Source organism: Meriones unguiculatus, chromosome 5 (assembly GCF_030254825.1).
Source record: "Meriones unguiculatus strain TT.TT164.6M chromosome 5, Bangor_MerUng_6.1, whole genome shotgun sequence".
Lineage (NCBI taxonomy): Eukaryota > Metazoa > Chordata > Mammalia > Rodentia > Muridae > Meriones > Meriones unguiculatus.
The window spans coordinates 121,463,225-121,488,963 of record NC_083353.1 but is presented as its reverse complement, the minus strand read 5'-3'; the positions used below and the strand labels follow the sequence as shown (position 1 = coordinate 121,488,963).

General features: G+C 44.2%; 1 protein-coding gene across 2 annotated transcripts in view; it reads left to right on the top strand.

The window, feature by feature from the left end:
* The window catches only part of Grin2b (glutamate ionotropic receptor NMDA type subunit 2B), a 461,400-nt gene that overhangs the window by 409,613 nt on the left and 26,048 nt on the right, over positions 1 to 25,739 (top strand). For both annotated transcript variants that reach the window (XM_060384309.1, XM_060384310.1), the window contains one exon: positions 24,213 to 24,373. In XM_060384309.1, the coding sequence (XP_060240292.1) occupies positions 24,213 to 24,373 (161 nt within the window). The remainder of the gene's footprint in view (positions 1 to 24,212; positions 24,374 to 25,739) is intronic.

Sequence of the window (25,739 nt, the reverse complement as noted above, 5' to 3'; positions counted from 1 at the left end):
GTGACAGAGCCAAGTGACAGGCCCGGAATATTTGATTCTAAAACCATTCTCCTGGGATGTTTACCTTGTGGAGAATCCAAGGCAAAGTTATAACACAGATTAAGATTAATATATTAGTTTATTTTTTTAATTGCAGTGACAAAGTAGCTAACAAAAGAAACTTAAGGACAAAAGGGCTTATTCCTCATGGGAAGGGATACAGTCTGTCATGGTAGGGGAAGCATTAGGAGATGAGGTAACTTGTCATACTGTACTCAGGAGCAGAGAGAAGACAGGAAGTAGGGTCCAGCTATACAGCCTCAAGCCTCGCCCTAACAACTCATTTCTGCCAAGGAGGTACCATTTACTGAGGATCCAGAAACACTGAGACGCTTAGTAAATGGTACCAGCCACAGGGGCAAATGTTGAAACAAGTGATCCAATGGGACTATTTCACATTTTAACCACAACAGTTCACATGGCCAACTCTTTCTCTGCTCTAGTTAATTCTTATTTAATTCTCTACCCTTTCATTAACTGGCTGTTTTGGGCACACTTAACCCAGCTTTTCTCGGGACACATTATATCACCACTATTGTTACTTCTGCTGACAAAGATCACCACTGTTATTGTGACTGATGAGACTTGAGCACTATCTTGGCTAACACTTTTTTCGGCTCCTTTTAAGCCAGGCATAATGCCAGACACATTGCAGAGACCGTCTTGTGTAATGGCGTCGTTAATATCTTTATTTGTGGATGAGGCAATTGAAGCGCAGAGGTTAAGTAACTTGCCCTTCCAGTATTCTCAGCCGCCTGTCGCCCCCACCAGCATGCCACACTATTTAGAACATGGTGCCTTTTCTAGTTAATCACCCTTTCCCTACCTCCCCCGTATCCTTTATCAAAGTTTAACAAGCTAAATCGTTTCCCTGCACTAAAAATTAAACTATCTAATTAATTAAGCCATAATAATTAGATAGCATTCTAACATTTGCACTTGTTTGATATATCTTTCAGAGGCATCCTTTAAATAGACAATAACAACGATTTCCAGTACTTGGGAAGGCTAATGGCCTTCAAATTGACTTTAGCCTGGGCATAAAGCGACCCTGACCTTTAAGCAGTTGTTGGATGATAGCAGGTGGTGATACCAAAAGAGAGAAGGGTCACTGATGGAGGTAGTGGCGATGACATTGGATTTCAGGAAACGTGCAGGGAGATGGCTGAGGCCACAACAGGCTGGCTACGTGGCTACGGAGCTCCCTGGGAATTCTGGCTGCATTCCGCCTCACACATTCCTACCACCACTGGGGTACCCTCAGAGTACAGTTTGTTGTTTATCTCCTGAAAGGGCTAGAAAAGCTCTATTGACAACCTGCTCATCCATGCAGACAGCAGCAAGCCTTTGGCCATGCAACATTCACAGGCAAGTGTTCTGCTCTGGCGCAGTGTCCTCAAGGCCTGCAGGCAACAATGGAAGGACAGTGAGGATGGCCATAGAACGCATAAATGAGGACTGCGTTTCTGGGATGTTTCATGGGGTCTGTCTGGAAGTTGTTGTTTCTCTTTTTGGCATGAAGGTAGGTAATATGGTTTGGATGTCCTACACCAAACTCAGGTGAAAATTTAATTGACACTGTAGCTGATTAAAATGTGATTAGGTTATAAGGGCTCTGGCCCCCACAAATGGACTAGTGTCACTATCTTGGCAGTGTTTTAGTTACCGTAAGCCTGGCTTTGTTGTGAGTGTGAGTTCAGTTTCCCCAGCTCTCTTGCTCTGGCATTCTTGTTCTCTTCTGTCATGGCAAAGTCTTCCTCAGAAGATGATGCTCTCTGATGTGTTTTGACGGCTAGAAGGACTTTGCCAGACACTGATAACATATCCCAAACTTGATAGCATCTAGAACAGTGAAGAATCAATTTCTTTATAAATCACCAAGTCTCTAGTGTTCTGTTATAGTAACAGTAGCACACAACTTTCAAGTCACCATGCAAACAAACCAACCTGATGGACAGTAGTTGGCTGATGAGCATTTTTATAGGGCTACTCTCCTGAAACAACTGGATGCCACTGAGTTTATGTGATGAAATGGGGCCATGATTCCCGTCCTACAAATGTATTTTCCTTGCTCTATTAACTTTAGGCTGAAAGCCAGCAGGAAACAGCTAACCTCAAACCAGATCTGTTATACCCTGGCTCTGCCTGAGACCATCTTGGTCAAATCATGGAATACTGGGCTAAGAATAGCTTAGTAGAAGCAGTTTTTCAAGCATGACTAATGAGCCAAATCACTAACAATGAGGGCCCAGGTTGGACATCCAGGTAGTTGAGCAAAATGCAAGGGTATGAGCCATGCATATGAGTCCTCTGGGGCTGTCAAAGAGAATGGCTTTTTTTTTTTAACTGTCTTTAAAAATCTTTAATAAAGTATTTATTTGTTTGTTTTGAGTCAGGGTTTCATGTGTCTGGCTTCCAACTCATTACGTTGCTGAGACTGGCCTTGAGTTTGTGATCCTCCTGCTTCCACCCGCCAAATGCTAGGATTACAGACATGTGCCACCACATCTAGCAACGTGCGCTTTCAGAGAAGCTAATACAGCACAAGTCTTTCGGGAAAGGCAGGTGAATAGAAGTCTTCACATCCTGGGAACATTCGGAGTACAGAATCCACAGGGCCTGGGGAGGAACATCTGCCTTTTTTTTTTCCTTATTGTCAAACCAATCCTGTGCTTTCTATGGCCCGCCATCCCACTGCAAACCTTTCTTTTCCCTGTCAGAGTAGCCGTGCTCACATGGGTCCAGAGGAAACCTGGAGCTCTTGGATAACTTGAGGGCTGCCCGTCAGTGCCAGCTGGCTGTTACCACTTCCTTGATTTTGCATAAGCCTGAATCTGTGTGTTTCTCAGCAGACAAATTTGAGTCCTACTTTCAGGGCCTATCCTCACTGGGACAGGAAGTCCCTCAGCACCATTGGGATTTGGAAATGGTCACATTCAAGTCCCAGGCTGCAGGTGAGGCAGCGGTCACACTGAGCTGCCACGGGCGCTTCCAAAACTCATTGCTCCTGTTTTCTGTGTGCCCCTCCACACATCACCTTTCCTCTAGCAGCCAATCGCTTCTCACCCTGGATTCCTCACCTCCAAGTCCCGCTGTCCCAGTAGGGCACGGAGGAGGAAAAAGGAAGGTACCATCAAAAAGACATACCCACAACCCAACCTTTATATCCAGTGAATGCAATGCTCACTCAATTTGAGAAAGAGGACCTTTGCAGACATAACTACGACTTTGAAGTGAAATCACCCTGGGTTGTCGAGGTGGGTGCTCAAGCTGATGACAGTGATTCCTATAAGCAAACTGCAGAGCTTTTTGTCACAGAAGAGGAGAGGGCTACATAATAATGTCATTGAGGTTGAAGGGACATGCACAGGCAAGCTTTGGAGCCACTAGAAGCTGGAAGAGGTGAGGATTGAACTCTCCCCTGGACCTCTAAAAGTATTATGGTACAGCTGGCAGCCTGCAGAACTGATGGGAAGACATTCATGCCTAAGGCCACTTGTACAGTAGCAACAGGAACCTAACACAGAGTTGCTGATAGCTTCTTCTGAAGCTTGCACTTTGAGCTAGTTTTGCCCTTTGGACACTGGGTCTTCTCTTCTGTCTCAGCTCCTATACTCAGCCATATGGCCCTATCCTTGTGAAACCAGCATTTCTCACACCAGGATGTGATTCTCCTGTGTGTAGAATCCATCTACTTTCCACTGGAGATGTGCTACACTGTGAAGGCCTTTCTCTTTGCTGGTACATTTTAGGAAGGACCCTAAGTGGCACTGCGTGTTCCCTTTTGTTGTGTCCTTGAGCCTGGTTAATGCCACTGTCACCCTTTATGTTCTGTGCACAATCTTCCACAAGGTCCACTGTGAGGTCGTTGTCAGAAGTGACTGATGGGTTGACTCTATGCGATGCATCACCTTCACACTTTCTTTGTGGTAAAAGCTGTCATCAATACACTTTCCTCATATACTGGTTTATGGCATTTAGTTCATTTCCTAGACCTGGAGGAAACTTCATTTGGTCATTAGGTGCGTATAACCCCCTTCTTATCCAAAGCACAGAAATACATGCATGCACACACACACATGCCTGCACGCACTACACTTACACACACACACACACACACACTACATACACACGTGCACACACAGGCGCACACACATGCACACACACACATCTGAGTAATCACAGACCTGTGTGAAGATTGCAGGTCTCCTATGTATAAAGAATGTAAGATGAAGCATGTCATCTCAGGTCGATGGTCTTTGTCACCCAGAAAAAAGAACACAGTTCTGTTTCACTCAGCTGACTTTAGTGGAGCTGGGCTTTTGAAAAGTAAAAGGAAATGAAACTGAAGATGGAAGAAAAATGGGGAGGGAGGGAAGAAGGGAGGAAAGGTAGGAAGGGAGATAGCAGAGGGGAGAAAGTGGTTATGGTAGCAGAAGAGGAGGAGGAAGGAAGAGGCTGGAGTGGGTGGCCATCTGAACCTAATCTCAGGCTAAATCTGGGGAGTTATTCTTTAGAAAGGTAGCCTTATGTAAGATACTGGATGACCAGGGGCTCTCAGAAGCTGGAGTGTTTTTTCTTAAAGTAATTATGCAAACTAGCATTAACATGCGTTCCCTGTTTTCCCACCTGAATTGAACTAAACTGAGGCCAAACCCAAAACCAATAGCAGGCAGCTCCCCCTCCTAGCCAAAGCAAGCAGAAGCCAATGTGTGCTTGCTAGCCTTGTGGGAGAAGCTGGAAGCCCTGAGACCTGCTGGGGTCTCGAAGCGTGTTTGTGGTTTCAGTGTGGAGTGCTTCCTGGCCTAGCTTGGACTGACCCAGCTGGGAAACCTCTGGTCTCTCTCTGAGCTTGGACTTTCTGGATAGACAAGTATCCAATTCTCAGGAAACAGGGCTGCTTGGTTTAGCTGGCTGTCACAGACACTTTCTTCATTCTGAAGTTTATTTACATGAAAGGGAAACAAGCCAGTTCACCCAACATCCTTTCCTCTCTGACCGAAAACAAAAATTAAAAATAATTGTTATAGTCTCAAATGATTGAGCATAATAAACCTCAGTTTGTACATAAAAATGTATTAAGGATTAGAGTTTCCCTTCTGAGCAACGAAGTTTGAGTCCTCTGAGACAAATTGATGTAGGATGAAAACATATATGTGTCCAAAAGCATCAATTCTAGAATGAATCAGGCTTTATAGATGTCAGAATTATAGCCACAGTCTAAATTAGCTGGGCGGGTTCTGGGTTTTTGCTCCAGTTTTCAGAGGAATTTTGAGCCAAAAGACTGGGTCTTGGTTGGTTACACTGGAGAGCTAACTCATTTACTTGCAGAGCTAGCTGAGTTCAGTTCCCAAAATCTACATGTGAAAGTCAGGCATGGTGGCATGCGCTTGCAATCCCGGCACTGGAGAGGCAGCCTGATGTTCTAGGCCATGGAATGACCCTGTCACACACACAAAAAAAAATCTGAACAGTACTGAATGAGAAGATGAAAGGCCTGTGTGTGTATACACACATACACGTTACCAAGGAACTGTCAGAGCAAAGCAGGGCTCCCAGCAGAAGACAGCAGGACAATCACCTGAAACCCCTTCTCACTAGAAGAAACTCTGTACCATTGTCTGGATCCAGCAGCCCCAGGCTCCTATTACACCTAGCAGTGAACATCCCAGAAAACCAAAGCTACTTTAGGGAGAAAATTGCCACAGGGAAGTATTTTTCAGGGTATCCTCCCCAGTGCTTCCAGGCCAACAGGAGGCACTCGAAGCAGAAAGATGTGAGCACTGCCATTCGACAGAAAGGTGCTGGGAGTGATGGAGTGGCCAGCTGTACTGAGGTCCATAGACTGATCTTCACTCTGAGAGCAGCCCTGGGGAGCCCTTGAACTTTCTCGGCAGGAAGTAAATAAATATCAGACACCTGTAATGCTCATGGGGAAGCACTTTCCTCATCACCTTCACCTTCTGTCACTCCTGCCTGACACACATTGCAGAGCCCAGAATTTAGGATCAATCATCGCAGAATTCATGTGCGTTTATAGATATTGACTAGGACCAACTGGGCCAAACCAACTCACTTTTCTCTGACCTCATGATCATATTTAGTGAACATACCCTATACTAGGCCAATCGTATACTCTCTGGCCTGAATCTCAAAGCAGTGACTCTAACACCATAACAGAGAGGGATCTCACCCCAGGTTAGGTGCACAGCAGGTGGTTTGGGCCTTTGATTACTCTAGGCTTGGAGTCTTCCCAGCCAGGCCTTGCCCTTCATCTGTGTGCACAGCATCTTGTCTCTTCCCGTGTTTCTCATTTTTCGGATCAGAGTCACGTTGAATGGCAGGAAAGACCGTACTCTCTTCTACCCAATGCCTCCTGTTCTTAATCTATTTAAGAACAGAGATCCCGCTCAGGAGGCTTCTCTTTGATGGAAAAAAAAAAATAAGGAAATTGGGGAGGAAAACCATGCCCCCTGCTCTACCCTTCCACCCTTACCAGAGGAGAGGGATAAAGAATAAAGGATGGATTAATGCTACTGTCTCTGAGGTGCTGTGACAAGGCGCCCTCAAGTACTTAAGGCTGAAGACCACCTTGATGTTAAACTCCCCAATGAATGCTTAATTCTGTAAAACCTCCTCACATGTCTCCCCGCTGCTCACTAGCCCCAGAGAACAGTCCTAGTGATGTACAAGTTGCTGAAATATTTTGTAAGGACTGATTGCCAAGAGACCCCGAGACAGCCAAGACTCAGCCATTGTTGGACTAGACATAAAGTTGAGCTGGGTTTTTAACCTGGTACTGAAGAAAGAAGGCAGAAATTTCTGAAGATGTCGCCCCATGACAGGCTGAGCAAGATGGCTAACAGGATGGTGTTATGCAGGGTGTTGCAGGCCAGGACCCTCGCAGGCAGGAGAATGTCTGGAGAATGTGTTTTTTTCTTTATTCTTGCCTAGGGAATGGAGACAGCGGAACAAACAGGGTTTATTCACTCCTCAGATGCCTTCACAAGGCATACCTACCCATCACTGCAACCCCACCACCACCACACACACTGCAGAGGGCACATGTGGCTTTGACTTTGAGCACTTAGCAATCTTCTGCCTGTTCCTTTATCCTTAAAGAAGCACGTTAAATTAATTGCAGCAAATTATGTACAAGCCTCTTTTTCTCTGCCAATCAGGCCCTTCTGAGCAGGCAAGAGAGCGTGTCACCTGCCTCCTTTTGCAAATTGTAATTCCAACATCTGAAAAACATACAGCCTTCAGCTCACTCTTGACCAGGTAGCTGCTGAAAAAAAGGCTGTGGCCAGAGGGTTTGCTTTGACCCTCTGAGGAGAAGGCTGAGAAGGTTCAGAGGCCCAGTCAGGTCCAAGGAAGTGCTCCATCACCCTGCTGCAGCTTAAGCCCTGATCTGGGAAGTCATCCCAGGGCTGGACATAATTTGGGATAGCTTGGAATATAAACAATGTGGGCAGGAAGATGTGTTTCCTACATGCCCCTCTGGCCTGACAACCATAAGTGTATTTTTCAGTATATCGTGGGTCTCCTTATACTTGATCAGCCACAGCATGACATCCAACTGAAGAACAGCTGCAGCAAGGGTAAACATAAGCTCCCATCCAGAGGCATGATCAACACGTAAGGAAGACAACAAAAACAAACAGACAAACAGAGAACCTCAGAATCTCCCATTGTGAGATTAACCAGCAGAGAGCCCGGGCCTTTGGGTCACTCATTTGTTTGGAGCAAGCTCGGTGCATAAAGAGGGTGATTGGTTCCCCGGTAGTCACTGGTGGCTTTGACCGTCTTACCTTGTCCCAGCACTTCATAAGCTCCTCTTGAGTTGGAATTGTGGTCTTGCCTGTCAGCTCCAAATCATTAAAAAAGAGGCTTTTAAGCATACTCGTCAGCCTGGCATCCTGAGCTGGGCATGCTGCAAGCTGGACACCCTGCAGAGCAGCAAGGGGCCTTGCTGTGAGGGAGCTGCCACCTTGGTGGGGTGAGCATTGGCTGGGGGTGAGGTGCTGGGCAGAGACCACCATGCCTTGCCTGTAAGGTGGCTTCAGCTCCTCTTTGGAAGTGCTCCAAAAGCACTCCTCATCCGGTAGCCCTGTGTACCAGGAAGGAGCTCTCAAGGGGATAAACGACCCAGTTGTGGTTGTCTATGCATAGCCGTCATCGAAATGCCTGGTTTACAGAGGACTCTGTGTGTGTGTGGTTGGTTGGTTGGTCGGTCCCATGTGATTAATGGCAGAACATAATGGTAGCGGGGATATGTCATATGGTTCATCTCATGGTGGACAGGAGAGAAGTCGTGAGGTTCAGGGTCTTCCTCCTTTTGTTAACCCTCGACAAACGCTGTATAAGCACACCGTGATATTTGCTTTAGGACTGACTCTTCTGGGCCCTTCTAAAGCCAGCCACACTGACAACCAAACCCACCATCACTGATGCTTTTGTGCACTTAAAATTCTGGTTTAAATCTTTATTTAAAGCAAAACAAGCCTAAACTGTCTCTTAAAATACATTTTACTGAGCATTTATATTGGGAAGATGGAATTACTCCTATGTCAGTAAGATATCTTTCCAGATCATCTCCCTGTTAACCTGAGACCCTTCAAATGGAAAGAAGAGGAATTTTGATTTTGTAGACACACCCATGTAGAAGAACAGGGACTGTGTGGTTTGGGATCCAGAACTGAATAAGGCATCACAGTTGCCTGGGAAATGGGCTTAAGTACTGACAGCAAGTCCATGGCTGGACCCTCTGAAGGCAAGGACTGCTCTCAGTGACTGCCTACATTTATTAAAGGATGAATGCTCCCGGAACACAAGCTGGTACTAACACTCAACTTCTGCTCTCTGATGGATTAAATTGCCCTTAATTAGCTAACCATTTGCAGTATTGTTTCATGGGGAAGTGTGTTAGTGTTTCTTAACAGCTGATTTAGAAATGAACTATGGAGAATGGTATGTCCTTAGCTTGGAGCCTGTGGAAGATTGCATTCCAAAGCCACAAATGAATTAGCATTTGTTTTGTGTGCTCTTTCGAAATATGAGCAATCACGGTCTCCATCCATGATAGCCACTATTCTAAAACCGCACTGATAAAAACTCCAGAAAGCTCCCAGTCATTCGTTACCCCTGGGTGACACTCACATAAGTGCGTCACATTTTTTCCTTTTGTTTACTTTTCCTCCAAAACTTTTTAGGCAGATGCTACAGGAAGGAGAAAAACAAAACAAGAGGCTTTATGGTTCCTTGGTTCCTAAAACCTCCCTTCCTGGTTTGCAAAGTCGGGGTTGAAATTTTTCCCACCTGCTAGCTTCTGTGATGATTTAAGATTTATTACTTGTCAAGTGATCAGAACTGTACTTCATGCATACTAAGTCCTCAGTTTATATTAGTGTTGTGCATCATCTGCGAGCCCGGCTTTCCCCCTGAGACCACCTGACCTTTTGGTCAGCTCATCCTTAGCATACACTGCTCATTGCTGGGGCTTAGCTGGTGAGCCAGAGTGATGGGACACTAAGAGGAGGATGTCCTCAAAATTAACCATCGCTTCTCAGTCTCACCACTCTCTTGTCTGTTACTCATTCATCAGAGAGAGCATGAAATCTGGTACATGTCCCTCACTGAACACAGTGTCACTGATCTCTGTACCGAAGGAAGGGTTTGTTTTGCACATGGTTACAGAAGGGATCTTGTCTATCACGATTAGGGAAGGCATGATGGCAGAAGCATGATAAGGCTGGTGACATTGCTTCCACAGTCAGGAGCCAAGACTGTATCCCTCCACGCAGTCTTTTTCAGGAGGGCTTAGCTCGGCGGTTCTCAGTGTATGGGTTGAGACCCCTTTAGGGGGAGTTGCACAACCCTTTCCTGGAGCTCGAATATCAGATATCTTGCATTTCAGATACTTACATCACAATTCGTAACAGTAGCAAAATTACAGTTTTGAAGCAGCAATGAAAATAATTTTATGGTTTGGGGTCACCATGACATGAGGAACCATGTTAAAGGGCTGCAGCATCAGGAAGGTTTGGAAGCTCTGGCTTAGCTGATGTCACACTTCCAAGATGCTCTAGAGCAGAACAGGTCACCATGTGTGCTCGCCCCAATGTCTCTCTGAAGCTGGTCGTGACCGTCATCAAACCCTTGCTTAGTTTGGAGGCTGACTGAGCTCTGCAAAACCCTGCCCCCACCTCTGTAGATTAATTGATCTTTGTATAATTTCTCTGAATTTTTTTTCTTAAGATGATGGATTCTTTGCACTTAATATGTTACCTGGTATATAAAGGATCCCTAGTATGCAGATGCCTAATACATAGCTGATACCTGGTATACGGATGATTCCTTGTATATATATGATACCTAGTATATAAGATAATGTGTGGCATATAATATGATACCAGGTGTATGGATGACCTGGGTTTTGGCAAACAGTTCCTGTTCCTTCTTGCTGTGCGGTCCATAGTGAGAGCTGCTTTGCACACATTCTAACTGAATTTCATCCTTTTAATATTCTCTCTCCCCATTCCAACCTTCTCTTTTTATATGTGACATAAAACATCTACCCCTTCCCTTACCCTCAAAAGTTTGTGTGTTTAACCTTTGGTCCCCAGTGGTTTCGGAAGTTCGTGGAGCCTGTAGAAGCCCGCGTCTTGCTGACAGGGAAGACTTATTGGGGGGCTGGTTTTGAGGTTTAGTAGTGTGGACCCCACTTGCTGTTCTTCACTCCTGACTGTGCAAGCAGTGTGACCGGCCATCTCAGGCTGCTGACATTCTCCCTGCCCTCTGCACCGTGATGGCTACACCCCCTTCTTGAACCATGAACCAAAGTAGCTTTTGGTTCATAGCAATAAGGAAAAGGAGCTAACAGAGGGTAATTCTCTTTTGCACGTATCGTGCTTCTTTGTCAATGGGTTGCAGAGAAGACAGTCTGCTTTAAACTTATTTATGAAACAAAAAAAAAAAAAACAGAAGCCAATTAATAGAATGGGGGAGTGTGCCGGAAGAGGCTGTGAAGAGGGATGTTTTTCTGTCTGGGGGATACAGCTTGATGACAGAGCCTACTCACCTAGCACTCCAGTCTAATCCAGTGCTGTCAGCAGTCATTCAGATTGAGAAAGTGCTTTCCATCCCATCCCCGAGAGACAGTACAGTAAACCAAGTGCTTTCCTGTGTGTCTGGTAAGTTACCTCACTGTTACTCCAACTCAACCGTTCATCACAACCCTTTCACTCACCATCCTGCTCGCCTGTGACACGCATGTGTCTCTGTTTCATAAAGATTCTTTTGTTTTTATATCAGTTCTGGGACTGGAACCCAAGGCCTTGAATGTGCTCAGCCAGCACCCATCAGTAAGCTGTGCCTCTCTTTACGGCCTCTCTTGGCTCTCTCTCCCATTTTATTAATAAGCTTCTGGCTTGCAAGTTGGCAATTCAAGTCCAGCTTCTATGCAGTCCACTGATGGAGAAACACGATGTGCAACACTTGGATCCATTCAAGGAATCTGGCCGCTGATCTCTTAATAGAATCATCACCTCATGGAGTTTGATGAAGAAATGTTCTTGTTGATGAGGCTATTTCCCTCTCAGTTGGATCTTTAAAATATGCGTGTGAAATGGACTCATCAATAATCTTCCCAATGAGGAGTGTTCATTCAGTGATCTGCCCTGCCAGCAATCCAATCCCTCCAGCCCATGTGCTTCCTCTAAACAAAGTATTTCCCTCAGGTCTGGAACCACTCAGGACTTGAGTGTTGCATAGAAAAAAAAAATCTCTATATTTTAATGTGTTTCTCAGATGTAAACTTCAAGATTTTCTAAAAACTCACTCTAGGCTATGGGCTAGATTTAAAAGGGAGGGGCCTCCAGGTGACATATTCTCATCACCAAGAGCTTCCAAGGATTCAGAATCCAGACCTCAGGCTACCAAGTGCATAGATAGTATATAATTTGAGATGCTTGAGACGTTGGACAGTGATAGATTGCTTACCTAGCATGCCCAAGGTCCTAAGTGCTTCTGTGGGGGACAAAATAGAGGTTCTAAACTAATTTTATTCTTCCCCACTTTTCTTTATACATAACAGACAAGATCAGGTGCATTCAGGGTGGTATGCCGTAGACCTTATATGTAACAGAAATCACGTGGCATATAGCATGTTTTACTGACATTTGAAATGTTTCCGTGACTTTTCCTTGCTTTGTACACTATGTCCTTATGAAGGCAAGAATTTATCGGACTAGTGAATGAATGGTTCAATGAATGAATGAAAGAATGAATGAATGAGAAGACAGTTCTTAAACTCATATAGCATTCACAATGTAAAACAAAGCCAACCAGTCTTTATAACTGTTTGAATGTGAGAAATATTTTCATAACAAATGGCTGTGGAGAAAGAAAGAGAAGGTAATGCAGATGAGAAATATTTGACATTTACAGTGCCAGATAGAATTTTCACACCTTTTAGCTTCTCCTCCTGTCAAGACCTAAATTGGGTAGACATTTAAGAAAAAAATCTGAATAAGTGGGGTCTCCAACTGTGCTGCTAGTTTGGCTTGTCAGATACCAAATTGAAATGTTTTCAGGATTTATTTGGAGAGATATTAGACCTCTTCAGAGCCCCCTGATAATCCCTTGTTTCCTAGTTGTGAATAGTGAAGTAGGTCCCTCTAGTATTCTGGTTGTTGAGGCCACTTTGTTCCCTGAATGGGGAAAGCCTGTTTCTCAATCAGCCAAGTGTTTGCAGAACAGCTGCCATTTTCCCATGCATCACTCAAAGACAGAGTCAGCCAACCTCAATGAACTGTTAACACTTTCCACTTTCAGCGTGGATGGGGAACACGTGTCAACAAAGCAGGCCCACATAAAGGCATTATTAAAGGTACTATTAGCTTCTTAGATTTTTCTAGAATAAGTATGTACCAAACATGATTTCTTAAATTATCCATGATCTTTTGTATCCAAGTTCCAACATAGCTTTCATATCTATACATCCTGATACATTGCAGGTGTTCACTGAATGTATTTGAATACATGATGTAAAAGTAAAATATGAATTATGAATTGATAGTTTAGAATTATTCTCATCTCCTGGGTTGAGTTTCATTCCCCTAACACCCTGGCTGTTGACCCTTCTGCAGGACTAACCTTCAAATGCATAATAATTGGAGGTCCCTCATGGATGACCTCCATGGCATGGCATGGAGAACTTTACTTAGTCCTCAGGGACTGAGGATCTGGAGTCTCTGCCTTTCTTTGCCATCAAGACATTCCTCCAAGACATGTGCTGAGGCAATAGAAAAAGATGGAAGGAGGCACAAATGGGGAAGACCTTTTGATCTCAGAAAGGTGACCACTGCCTCCTGGCTTTTCTTTCTTCCTCTTGCAGTATAGAATGACTTGGTTGTCATTTCACAAGTATAGATTGACTTGGTTACCCACTTCACAAGCATGTGTGGAGGAATAATAGGTAGTCTGGAAAACAAACCCAGGGTAGGATAAGTCCAGCACAAGAGTGTGTCTTGGTTAAACCAGTTTCTTTGCCGAAGCGTTTTCAGAGCCCTGTCCTTCGAGGCCCATTGTAAAGCCTAGAGAGATGCAGTGTGCCTGGTGGGATCTCTGGACTGCCTTGAGACTCTCCATTCTTTCCGCTGTGGGGCCTCTGTGTAGAGCCAACTTCATTGACCAAAGGAAGGTGTCCCGTTGTGTTATAGATGGTCACAATGTGACAGGGGATGCAAATGCTTTCCTTTCCATCAATCAGTTTGAAACCTGCTGAGCAGATGGATTGCCGGGACAGCAGATGTCCATTTGTCCCCTGACCTGTCCCTGCTCTGATCATCACTGACCGGAGGTCTCACTTGGCACCACCTTTTGACAGTCCAAGCCCTCACCCCAGCTGCATGACTCTGAAGACACCGGTGCTGTCAGGAGCCTAGAGCCACTATGCAGGTGACGTCAGTGAGTCACCTTCTGTAGCAACACCTGGTAGGAACAGCTAATAACCCCCAATGTGTCCAAGCTGCTGGGACTCTGGGGGCAGCAGCTTTACACCCTCATTCTGTGGTGAGTCTAACTACATTCCCCACCTAAAGCCCTCCTTAAGAACCATTGGTCTATGTTGGTACCCACAGCTTTAAACAAAATCTGAAAAAAAATCTCGGCTGTCTCCCAGGCCAGCTGGGAGCCGGAGTGATATAGAAGGCAGGAAACCTCTTTGCAACAATCTTGCCTGAAAGCAGGTTGGAGGAGCAGAGTGAAGTCTAGCTGTGACATAGGACTACTGAAGGATAAAACTCAAACCCTCTGTCCTCGTGCCTCTGCCTCACTTCACCCTCATGCTATCACAGTCATCCCCAACTCTGTCACATTTTTTATGCCAACGAAATATCCACACACACTGTCAAGTCCTAGATCTGACAAGCTCTTATGGGATCTCAGCTCTGATACAGTTTTTGAAGGAAAAATGAAGAAGGTGCCAAGAAAGATGTCCTCGACTGACACGAGGACAAATTAACTCCTCGTCACTGGGGATGGCAGCCCAGCACTGCGCTCGAGGGGCACCACACTTGGGCACGCTGCATGACTCTGCATTAGCCAGTAAGCCCTTTAAATGGAGTTTCTGCATCTATCTAATTTTGCTACATTCTACATGATATTGTTCTATTGGGTTAATCACCACTTTGAAAACAATATTTTCTCAAACGAATGCTTTGTAATAAAATGTAAAGCTAGTCATTTGGTGTGTGTGTATGCATATACTTGATAGTGTGGACGTGTGCATGTGTGTATATGTGTGCGTCTGCACATGCACACACACGGGTATAAGTGTATGTTGGAGCCCTGAGGTTGATGTGCCCTGTCTTCCTCCATTGTTCTCCATGTTTGTTTTGGGTTTGGGTTTTTTGTTGTTGTTGTTGTTTCTGTTTTTGCTTTTGAGGCAGGGTTTCTCATTAACATGGATGGCAATGACTTACCAATGAGCTTCAGAGATATGCCCACCTCTAGTCCTTCTGTCCCTGGTACTGAAGTTCAGAAGCTCATCACCACCACTCCAGGTTTTTCCATGGGTCCTAGGGATCAGAACTCACATCCCTGTGCTTGCATAGCAGACATTTTGCCTACTGGTCCATCTCTACAGCCCCAGATACTCATGTGTTCCTCCTACCTTCATTCTGAATTGTCACTTTCAAGATGGTGAGGAATCTGATTGTACAATCCACCACTGTCTCCACAGCCAAGTTGACCCGTGGATGGAGTCTTCAGGGACCTCTCTGAAGCCTACATTTCAATATAAAGGAGTTTTAAGATCTTTCTTAAAATCTGTTTTGAACATAGATCTTTGTGCCTTGAGGCAATACATACACTTAGCATTTCAGAATTAAGTTGTCCTCAACTGTTAACAGACCATCTGCTTATCGAAGCTTTCCCGGGTTTACTGTGTGGTCGTCTTCTTTCTTCTAATGTTTTGATTTGTTTGTTGGTGGGTGTCCACACACGGGTTTTAAAGCAGTCTAACCATGATAGCAGCCTAGTTAATGATAAATGGTAGGATATGGGAATAAGCAGTGTGACAGTTTGCTTTAATACTCCTGGGTGATAAAGAATGATAGTAATAGTCTCCCTGGGAAAGTCGAAACTATGGGAATAGAGAACGAGTTACTGTGTATCAGGGTCCAGGAGAGGCCTAGATTGGAGTATCATGAGGGATGTAATTGTATTGCCTCTTGACAATGCTGGTGACAAGATCCTGTGTAAGGTTACAATTTATAGACATGGTCATCAATGATGAGACTGACACCCAAAGTCAATAGTTTGAGGGCCCTGTGGAGATGGAGGGTATTGACAGTAATAGGTGTGTCAAGAGCAGAGTTCAGCGTGGATAAAGGGGGTCTCTATAGAGTTCTCATCAGTACACAGATCACAAACAGAGCCCACCCACCTCTTCTTCCCGAGGGCTGAGAAGGGCTGAGTGGCATTTGGACATGGATTCTCTTTGTGATTCAAATGTAGAATCAGAAGTGATGGGATGAATTATTTATGTGTGGGATTGTCATGAAGACAAAGGCCCCCAGCTCCCTCATCACAAGCAGGATAGCTGTGAGCAAAGTGTCCAGTCTGCGTCTCCACAAGGTCAAGGCTCTAGCTTGTACTAATCTGCATATACAGATTGGACAGACAGAAGGAGAAGAACCATTTTCAGGCTGGTCTATACTCTGAAATGTACTTTCTCAACCCCTTTATCTCGGTATAGCCACTCTGCCTGTGTGGTGTCACTAATGAGATGCAGCTTTAGCTGATCAACTGCAAGCCTCCTGAGGACAGGCGACAGGCCACTGAGCAAGAGGTCTCAGGGTCAGAAGAGCAACCTGAACAACAGAGGCCATCTGCATTGAGGAGATTTTGGGTGTCGTTTTCAGAACTCCCTCTTTCCAGTGGCCCCAGAGAATTCACAAATGGCTTTTCACTCTCACATGAGGAAACTAACCAGATCAGAGAGGGGTATAGAAATAGGAAACACACACACACACACACACACACACACACACACACACACACCATTATAAACTTCATGTTCCTCTTTGCAGCTTCAGTCTGCTTTCTTCAGGAAGCCTTCTGGAAATCCTGGCCTCGTGGCAGCTGTTCTCATTTGGAATTTTAATAGTCAGTATGTCTGGGGTCTGCTACTCAGTATAGTGCATGCACCATCTTTCACAGTCATGGAGGAGAGCAGAACATATTAGTTACCTTTCTGTTGCTGAGATAAAATGCCATGACCAAGGCAACTTATAGGAGAAAAGTTAATTTGGGCTTATGGTTCCAGAGGGTTAGATTCCATAGTAGCAAGGTAGAGACAGCAGGCAGGCATGGAGATTGGATCAGGACGCTGAGCACTCACCCTTGAACCACAGGCACGAGGCAGAGAGCAGAGAGGAACACAAAGCGCCAAGAGGATTTTAGCTCTGGAAACCTACCCTCGGTGACACAGCTCCTAAACCTCCCCCCAAACAACTGAGGACTAAGTGTTTAAATATGGGAGCCTATGGGGCACACTCTCACTCAAGCCACTACAAAATGTCCCTGAAGTTTCACACTGTTCTCATTCCCTGCTGCCCGCGCCGCCTGCAGGGCCCAGACTCTCATCAGAGCTCAGGTCCTCTTCAGCTCCTGTTTCCCCAGTTTGTTCCTCCGGCCTGGTGTGTGTGCTGGTGCCAGAGGACTCTTCCTAACACAAAACCCCAGTCTTGTCATTCTGACAGAGTCCTTCAGCTACCTCAGTGACCGTGGGCATGATGATAGCAGTAACCACGTTAACAGGAACAGCTACTTCAGTATGCTTATTGTGTGCCAGGCGCAACCTTCCTAATGCTAGGACCCTTTAGCACAGTTCCTCATGTCGCAGTGACCCCCAACCATAAAATTATTTTCATGGCTACTTCATAACTGTAATCTTACTACTGTTATGAACTGTAATGTAGATATCTGATGTGCAGACTATCTGATCTGATATGTGCCCGCTGTGAAAAGGTTGGCCAGCCTCCAAAGGGGCTGATTCCCACAGACTGAGAGTTGCTGCCTTAGAGTGAGACCTCTGAGCTCTACTGCATAGGTGTAGGCTCCCTTTGAGAGCCAGGTCACGTTTACCTCCTCATCCTTACCTATAAGGCTGTACCAAAAGGGTCAGGGATTGTCAGGATCTGTGACAGTGTCTGAGCTTTCTCATTCCACAGATAGTGAATGGCTGTGGCTGTTATTGTGTCTCTAATTGTGTCTTTGAGCAGATCATTCTATCTAGACAGCGCTTTGCTTCTTCTGTCCAAACAGAGAGCTCTTCTGCGTCACCCTGAGTTGCCGTTTGCTCTGTGTTTCCACAGACACAGGGCCCAGCTCCTCTGGTCATCACATTGTCTTACCAGTCGGGGCCTTTTTACTGGCCAATTCCTGGGCCCCTTGCGTGCCCCACATGTTCTGTGGATACCTGGTCGTACTTATTCAGGTCTCAGATCAAACACTACCTTTTCAGAGACACCTTTTGATGGCTGCCAATCAAAGTCAGTCTGTATCATTGCAGGGTTTCTCTTGTCTTAGAACATTTCATTTTCACTGTCTGAAACCAGTAACTCATTGCTGTTGCTGCTGTCTCTTTGAGCCTCTACCAGTGCTGAGAGGCTCAAGGCAAGAACTGCATTATTGTATTTCTTTATTGTGTTTCACTGTCTTGGGGGCCGGCTATCTGGGTAGAGCTTGGCTGAGTGTGTTGTCTACTTTATGTGGCATGGGTAAAGTCATCTGATCTTCACCTAAGGGCAGAACTGGACCTGGCCTGGCTTGAGGGACCAAAATGGCTTGATTGGCATCTGTGATATGCTGGCTGGAATGGGTAAAGCAGAGAGGCCAGCTGGGGCTGCAGTCAGGAGTACCCCCAGGAGCTGGCTCCAGGCTGGTGGCCTCAGACCGGGGCCTGGGACTGGGTCCAAGATTAGATGTTGGACTCCCTACATGCTAAAACAGTTCCCTTAGAACGAGGTTCCAAGAGGCCAGTGGAGAAGCTGCAAAGGAGCACACTCATTTCCTAAGCTTAGAAGTCTCAGGGAGGTGTTTCTGGATCTTTCCACATCAAGCTACCTGGTTAACCTAGGAGAGAGAACATAATCTTCCCTCTTGATGTGGAGATTGGCAAAATACATGTGACCATCTTAAGCCTACCACGTATCTAAAGCACATACATTCATATGTGAGTATATACACAAATACACACACACACACGTATCTATGTATGTTTGTATATAAGTCACCCATCACCCTCCTTTGATATGATCTTGATCTTACTCTGCAGGCCCACATCTCCTGCACCTAGAGCTTTGTCTACACAGAATAAATACTTCCTGAATACAAATGTAAATGAAAGAATGTGTTCAAGAAGATATGAATGGCAGAATAAATAAACACTTGGATGAATGCTTATAGTTCTTACCCTCCTGGGAGGTTTAGCTCCTGGAAATGGCCTGATTTTTTTTTCATCATTTTTATATATCTTAATACAGTCCTCTCCACTAATTGATGCTGGGTGAATATTTGCCAAATGAACTGATATAGTCTAATTACCATAGATAAAGAAGATGATGTGGAAATTCCCCCCACGTGCATAGGTATAGAATGAGTGTGGCTATTATTACTGGATCCACAGAGCCCTGTGCTTAGGAAAATCAACTTACATATTTGTTTTATTGTAAGAAAACAAATTGGACTAGATCCTACCCACCTCCCCTTGTTCCTCTTTCTTTTTTCTTTGCCACAAGCTCTGTGAGAGACTCTTTCCCTGAGTGGTGACAGCCAAACTGCCCGAGGGTTCCACAGACTGATCATTTGAGGGTGAGGACCTTTGCCTCTGGTCCTCAGGCATCTTTCTCCTTGCATGACTGACTACCGAGAGGAATTCACTTAAAGGCCATTAAGACAGAGGCTGAGATGCTGATGGGAAAGGCTGGGGGTGCTGAATTTGGAGTCACTACTCTTCAGGAAAAGCAAGTGAGAATACAGTTCTCATATCATTCTGTCTTTGTTCTAACCTCTTGTACTACTGTGAGTTTACATTGACTGCCAGGAGCAAGTGTTAGATTCACCAGAGAGGGTAGGAGGAAGCAATTGTGACACCAGCAAGAGGAGGATGGCCTCCCAGGTGAGAGCCAGGTGATGGCCTCCCACTTAACAGCATATGGCCTCACTTCCCAGGAAACCATGGCAGAATGACTCTGGGCACCATCCCAGCTGGCAATGAGAAATCTCAGCCTGCCCTTCTCCTTCACACAGCCTGGGCAATATCCTTGACCTCTCCAAGACATTGATGTCTTCATCTGTGAAATGGACCTGATCCCTGAGGATCATCCCTTTCTGTATTTTCATTTCTCGATCTGTGTTTTAACAATTCCAATCTGGGTAGCCTCTAGAAAGAGACTGTAAGTTGAAGGAAACCCAAAAGTGACCAAAGGTTATTAATGAGGAATACTGTTTTTTGTTTTTTGTTTGTTTTTTCTGTTTGTTTGTTTGTTTGTTTTAATTCACCATTTTAAAATCAGACAGTGCACTCCCCGGCTTATTGAAGTCATAGTTTTTCAAATTATTTGTCAAGGTCTTCCCTGTTCTAATTTAGATTCCTCACAGTGTACATTTTTATTTCTACTCCCTACCCCAGAGGCCATCAACTGTCACCAAGGTTAAACAATAGGACTTTGCATCTTGGGGTGAATGTTATTACAAGGGCATTTATTGGAACATCAAGGCCTATGGGAGTTTTCCTTTCCTTCTTCCCATGGGCCTCCTTAGGCATACTCACCGTGCCCTGAGAATGTGCATTTTAGTTAAGTTCAAGGTCCAATGCCAGTTTTTAATGACCTGTTTTATGAAGCTGAACAAGAATTTTCAAAGGAGAAGGCAAGCTTACTTCCACATCTGCTCTGCCTAATTCCGAGCCCATGCCCTCCCTGTTGGCCCCAGACTGGCCTAGTTTAAAGGGCAGATGAGGGAACAAGACTTTTCAATCTGAGGGAATACTGCCTCACACGGGGCAGTTTTAGATATTAGAACTTCGTTGCCACAGAAGCACCTAACAGTTTTGAGCTTCATATGGTGCTAAGTGCTTTCCTATGTGTTATCTTAGTTATTAAAATAATATTTCCAGAAAAATGGAACTTTGAAAGGCTAAGTAACTTGCTCATGCTTTTGTTCCTACAATAGGCATGAGCAAGGGCTGAATTTAAACCAAATTGCCTCCAACCTAAATTTTGTCCACAGAACCTTCCCACTGTAGCAGTCTTCCTTGTGCCTCTGGCTACTTACTCATGGAAGGTGCCTAAATGATCTGAGTCTTGTTCTGTCATTACCTGAATTGTTTTTGAAACAGCTTTAATTCATTTTCAGATACTTCATCCCAGTTGGTGGCTTACCATCTCATGATCCTAACTGCATCTTTTAAGGAGAAGTTCTGAATTTTGATGAACTTTAATTTATCTTTATTCCCTCCCTTGGTGGACTGGACAAGTGATGTATAGTCTTCATCTAATTCTAGATTACAAAAAATGTTCTCATATATTTTCTCCTGAAAAGTTTACAAGTTTGAGGTAATTGCTATTGATCTTGTGAGGTGAGGAATAGTTTGTTTTGTATAGGAACATCTAATTATCTTCACAGCATTTGTTGAAAACTAGGTTATCTCCATTGAAGTGCCTTCACACCATGTATGTGCATGTCTTTTGGTAGCTGCTCTATTCTGTCAACCTTCTCCCTCATCGTTTTTGCTGCTGTAATGTCACTGTTGCCCTTCAGTGTTGCCCTTCTCATTGAAAATGGTGTTTGCTATGCTAGGTCAATTTTTATGTCTTATTTAGGTATGAATGTGATTGTAAAATAATAAAGAGAATCTAAAAATTATTTGAATTAAAAAGATTATGGTACAAAGTTAGAAGCACTTTGGCTTGTAGCTCTATCAGGAAATAGGGACATTAGACATGGGATTTCATTTGGTTAATCAAAAATTGTTGCATGTACCTTGCATACATTAAATTTCTGAAAAGTACCTAGATGGAAATAATTTAATTCGATCTGAATTGGATCTAATTCCAACTTTCAATAATACTTCAGAAACAATTGTAGGACCTACAGCATCCCAGTCCTCTGTACCCATTGTCACTGACTTAGCAAAGTGCAGATTTACAGATGAGAGGGAGTTTATTCCACCACAGTGGCTGCTTTGGATTTAGGGGATGAGTTTCTTGAGATTTCTGGGGAGTTATGTCTGACTGTGATGTGTGAAGTACTCTGGTGTCTGTCTCTTTTATTAAAGGATAACCTTGTTTACTGTAAGCTTGCTATCTGCCGGGCAACGTGAGAAGTCATTCTTAATTAGCACAGTGAAAACACTGATGATATTTGCCACCTCTGCCACTGGGTGCTATTGAGGAAATGACCCTCAGTGGACCCCTGTTTTATCATTTGTCAAATGAAAGGTTTAAGCTAGTTGGCTTTGAGTAGGCAACTAAACTCTAAAATTCTCTGACTCTTCTGTATTTATTCACTTAAAAATTGCAACCCCTTAACAAATAAACAAAGGCTATTCATGGCATAAAGAATGCTGAAAGCAAAAGAAGTGTTTTCCAGTTGGGAAGTCATTTGAGACATCCCATTACCACAACATATGTCTCTGACTCTTAACTGTGGCTAACCCTGAGCAGCTATAGTGGCTGCAGTGGCTCCTTGTGCTATGAGAATCTATCGCCCATGAAGCCCTCAAATTCTGAGAAGGAGAAGAATGGCCACTGAATTCAAGCTGTTTTAAAAGTTCAGTGGTCCCTCTGGTTGGTGGGCTAGGTTTTCAAATAAAGCCTCAAGGTAACAGGCACAGTACCGAAACCAAGAACACTTTAAACATTGTCACTGCCCTTTCTCTGCCAAGGCATAGCTTTATGCCCATAATCTGTGTCACCTTAGCTATACTTACAGGGCAGGAACATTAGACAGGCTGTTGTTTATCAGCAAAGCCAAACTAAAATGCACATGAACTCACAATATGAGTCCAATTACTGGGCATCTACTCTCACAGTTTGCTTCCCATTGCTGTGATAAAGACCATAACCAAAGGTAATGTGGAAAGAAGGGATTATCTAGCTTACAGGTCCCAATCACAGTCCATCAATGAGGGAAGCCAAAGCAGGAACTCAGGCAGGACAGGAATCTGGAGGCAAGAACTGAAGCAAAAACTATGGAGGAGTACTGCTTACTTACTTGCTCTTCATGGCTTGTTCAGACCTACTCTCTTGGTAAAACCCAGGACCAGTTTACAAGGGTAGCACTGTCTACAGTGGACTAGGCCCTCCCACATCAATCATTAATCAGGAACACGCCTTACAATGCCTCACAGACCTGGCTAGAGTACAATTCTCTCAATTAAAGTTTCTCTAACCAGGTGACCTAATTTGTGTCAAGCAAGCCTACTGTGTGTCAGGTACTGTGCCAAGTACTGATCTTGTGTAAGTCTGTCACAGTCTTGAAAACTGACCATCATCAACTCCTTACTATGGAGGAAGAAATGGTGCACATTTTCTGTTAATGAGCACAGTCGAGAAGCATTAAGTGGCAAAGCTGGTCATCATATCTCATTTAACCTCAAGCTTAAACTACCAACGACCTCATCAAAGGTTAGTTCTCAGTACTCAACCAGTACATTTAGGAAGTCATTGGATTAATAGCATGAACTTTGTACTCTAAACCAGAATAACAAGTACTCATGGATCATTTGGGGGTCAGCTTGATAGAAGGAAGAATTCACAGGAGGTTTCCCAAATCAGTTGCTTTGAGCTATCTTTTAAAAATGAAGGATGTGAATTGGTCCAAAGAGAAAGGTGAGTTTATATTAAGGAGATAGATTGGATGAGGCTGTGAAAATACAAATGGTCAAATTGTGTGCTTGGGAAGCAACATGAAGACCTAACTCATTGTAGGGTAATGAATAAAGCTGATGCTACAGGGACAGAATCCAAGAAATTTAAATTCTGGTGTTAGGTGTTAGGGATACACTATCAGAATTTAAGTAAGAGGGGAACATATAGAAAATGACATGGGATTTGCAAGTTATCTAATACCTGATATAGTATCAACTGAATTTTGAGTGCTTTGAAGGTCAAGAGAAATTTCTTAGCAAAATATATTTGATATTTAAACATTATCTTCATGAATATAATGCTGTGTGACCTTAATTGTACAATGACAGTGTATTTGGGCCTCTGAATTAAGAGGCCTGTGTGCAGATTTTAGACAATTTTGGGGAATAAAGGTGACAAATCTACCACAAACTGTATCACACCACTTTCAGGCCCTTCATCACTGGTATTGTGCTGTGTGCATAGAAGGAACACACCAGGTTATACATTAAACTCAGGGCTGGCAAATAGAAATCTCTCAACAATACGTATTAAATTGAGTTGAATTGAAGCCCACTTCCAGAAGGCAATTACTGCTCCTGAGTGACGGCTAATGTGTGTGGTGAATTATAGTTGGTTCCTTTCCCTTATAAACTCACTAATGCTGACTTAATGTCTCTCCACGTTTTTCTAAAGCGTTTCTTCCTTTCTCTGTCTCTGTCTGTCTCTTTCTCTCGTTCTTTCTCTCTCCAGTTCCAGAGACCTAATGACTTCTCACCCCCTTTCCGCTTTGGGACTGTGCCCAATGGCAGCACAGAGAGGAATATCCGTAATAACTATGCAGAAATGCATGCCTACATGGGAAAGTTCAACCAAAGGGGTGTAGATGATGCATTGCTCTCCCTGAAAACAGGGTAAGAACGGCCTCCCAGCTCAGAGTGATATGTTTCTCACATCCATTAGACACAGATTCAACTGGAACCATAATCATTACATCAAAGACCGTTTCCAAGTTAAATCTGACAGCATCATCCCAACCATTGTAGAAAAATCCTTATGCTGTTACTTGCTTCTGTGTACCATGCTGCAAATTGTTTTCTGCTTGCATGAATGTGACCACAAAGTGGAAATGACACATCAAAAGCTATAGAGGAAGAGTCATGGAGAATGCTCATATATGTTACATGTGAGCTACAGTCTAAGAGGTGCAAAAGACCATGATGGTGTCTACGGACAGGGGAGAAATAAAAGAGGAAGTGTGCAAAAGTTTTTAGATGACCACAAGAAAGAATGTGTTGGTTGATCCCCAATTCCAGCTTTGATTGTCACTCCTCATAGCCATTTCCTGTATCCGGGGTACACAAAGTGTGGATGTCCTGGCATGTAGCTCACTTGTCCTTTTGTTTGAAAGCCAAAGCTGCTTTCAAACTGACACTTGAGCGCTGTAATGAGTGACACTTGAGCGTTGTAAATGTTGAGATTTGGAGGTTAATGCATCATACAGCTGTTTCCCTTTGTTTTATGATGGCCGCCAGCCTGTGTATCTCCTCTGGCCACCTTGCACCTCAAGGTCTTCAAGTACAACCTAGATACATGGCCGTTTTTAATACTGTGGGACTCCATCTTGCCATGAATAAAGTCACAACAGGTTTCCGGAGATGGGAACTGATGGTAGGGTAGGAGCGCTTCGAGTAGTTCAAACCATGGGAAACACAAAGCTCCCAACTATACTGGCTGTTTGGTGTTTGGGCATGCCGCCAACCTACACTTTATAGGATGCATTTTATAAAATGTCCTGTGGCTTGTCGTGTCAGAAAGGGCTTGCTTTTTTTTTTTTTTTTTTTCCTTGAGGAGAGACAAAGCTCCCTAGCTTGTAACTGTTCAAGAGGGTTGCATGTCCTGCTTTCTTTCAGGCCTGTTACTTGCATGGCTTCAGCTGAGCTGCTTCCTCGGCCGTCAGTGTGTGGATATGTTGGTTTGATCCAGTGGCGCATGCCTTTCTGCTCTTAGCCCCCATCTTTTCTCTATGCATCCCTTCCTTGCAAAGCTCAGTGTCTCACGCGGTATGCATGGAGGTTTAGGAATTGGAAAGATCTTGGTTCTTCTGTATGTTGCCTTCTCTTTCAGCGCTTCAAATTTGCTCTTGCGCAAACTTGAGCTGTCACCACCCCGGCCCCTGAAAGCAGAGTCAGCATTGCACAAGAGAGTATTCTAGTCTCTCTGACCACCAAAATAGTCACACGTCTACTGAAACATGTACACCTACACTTTCCCCCACTC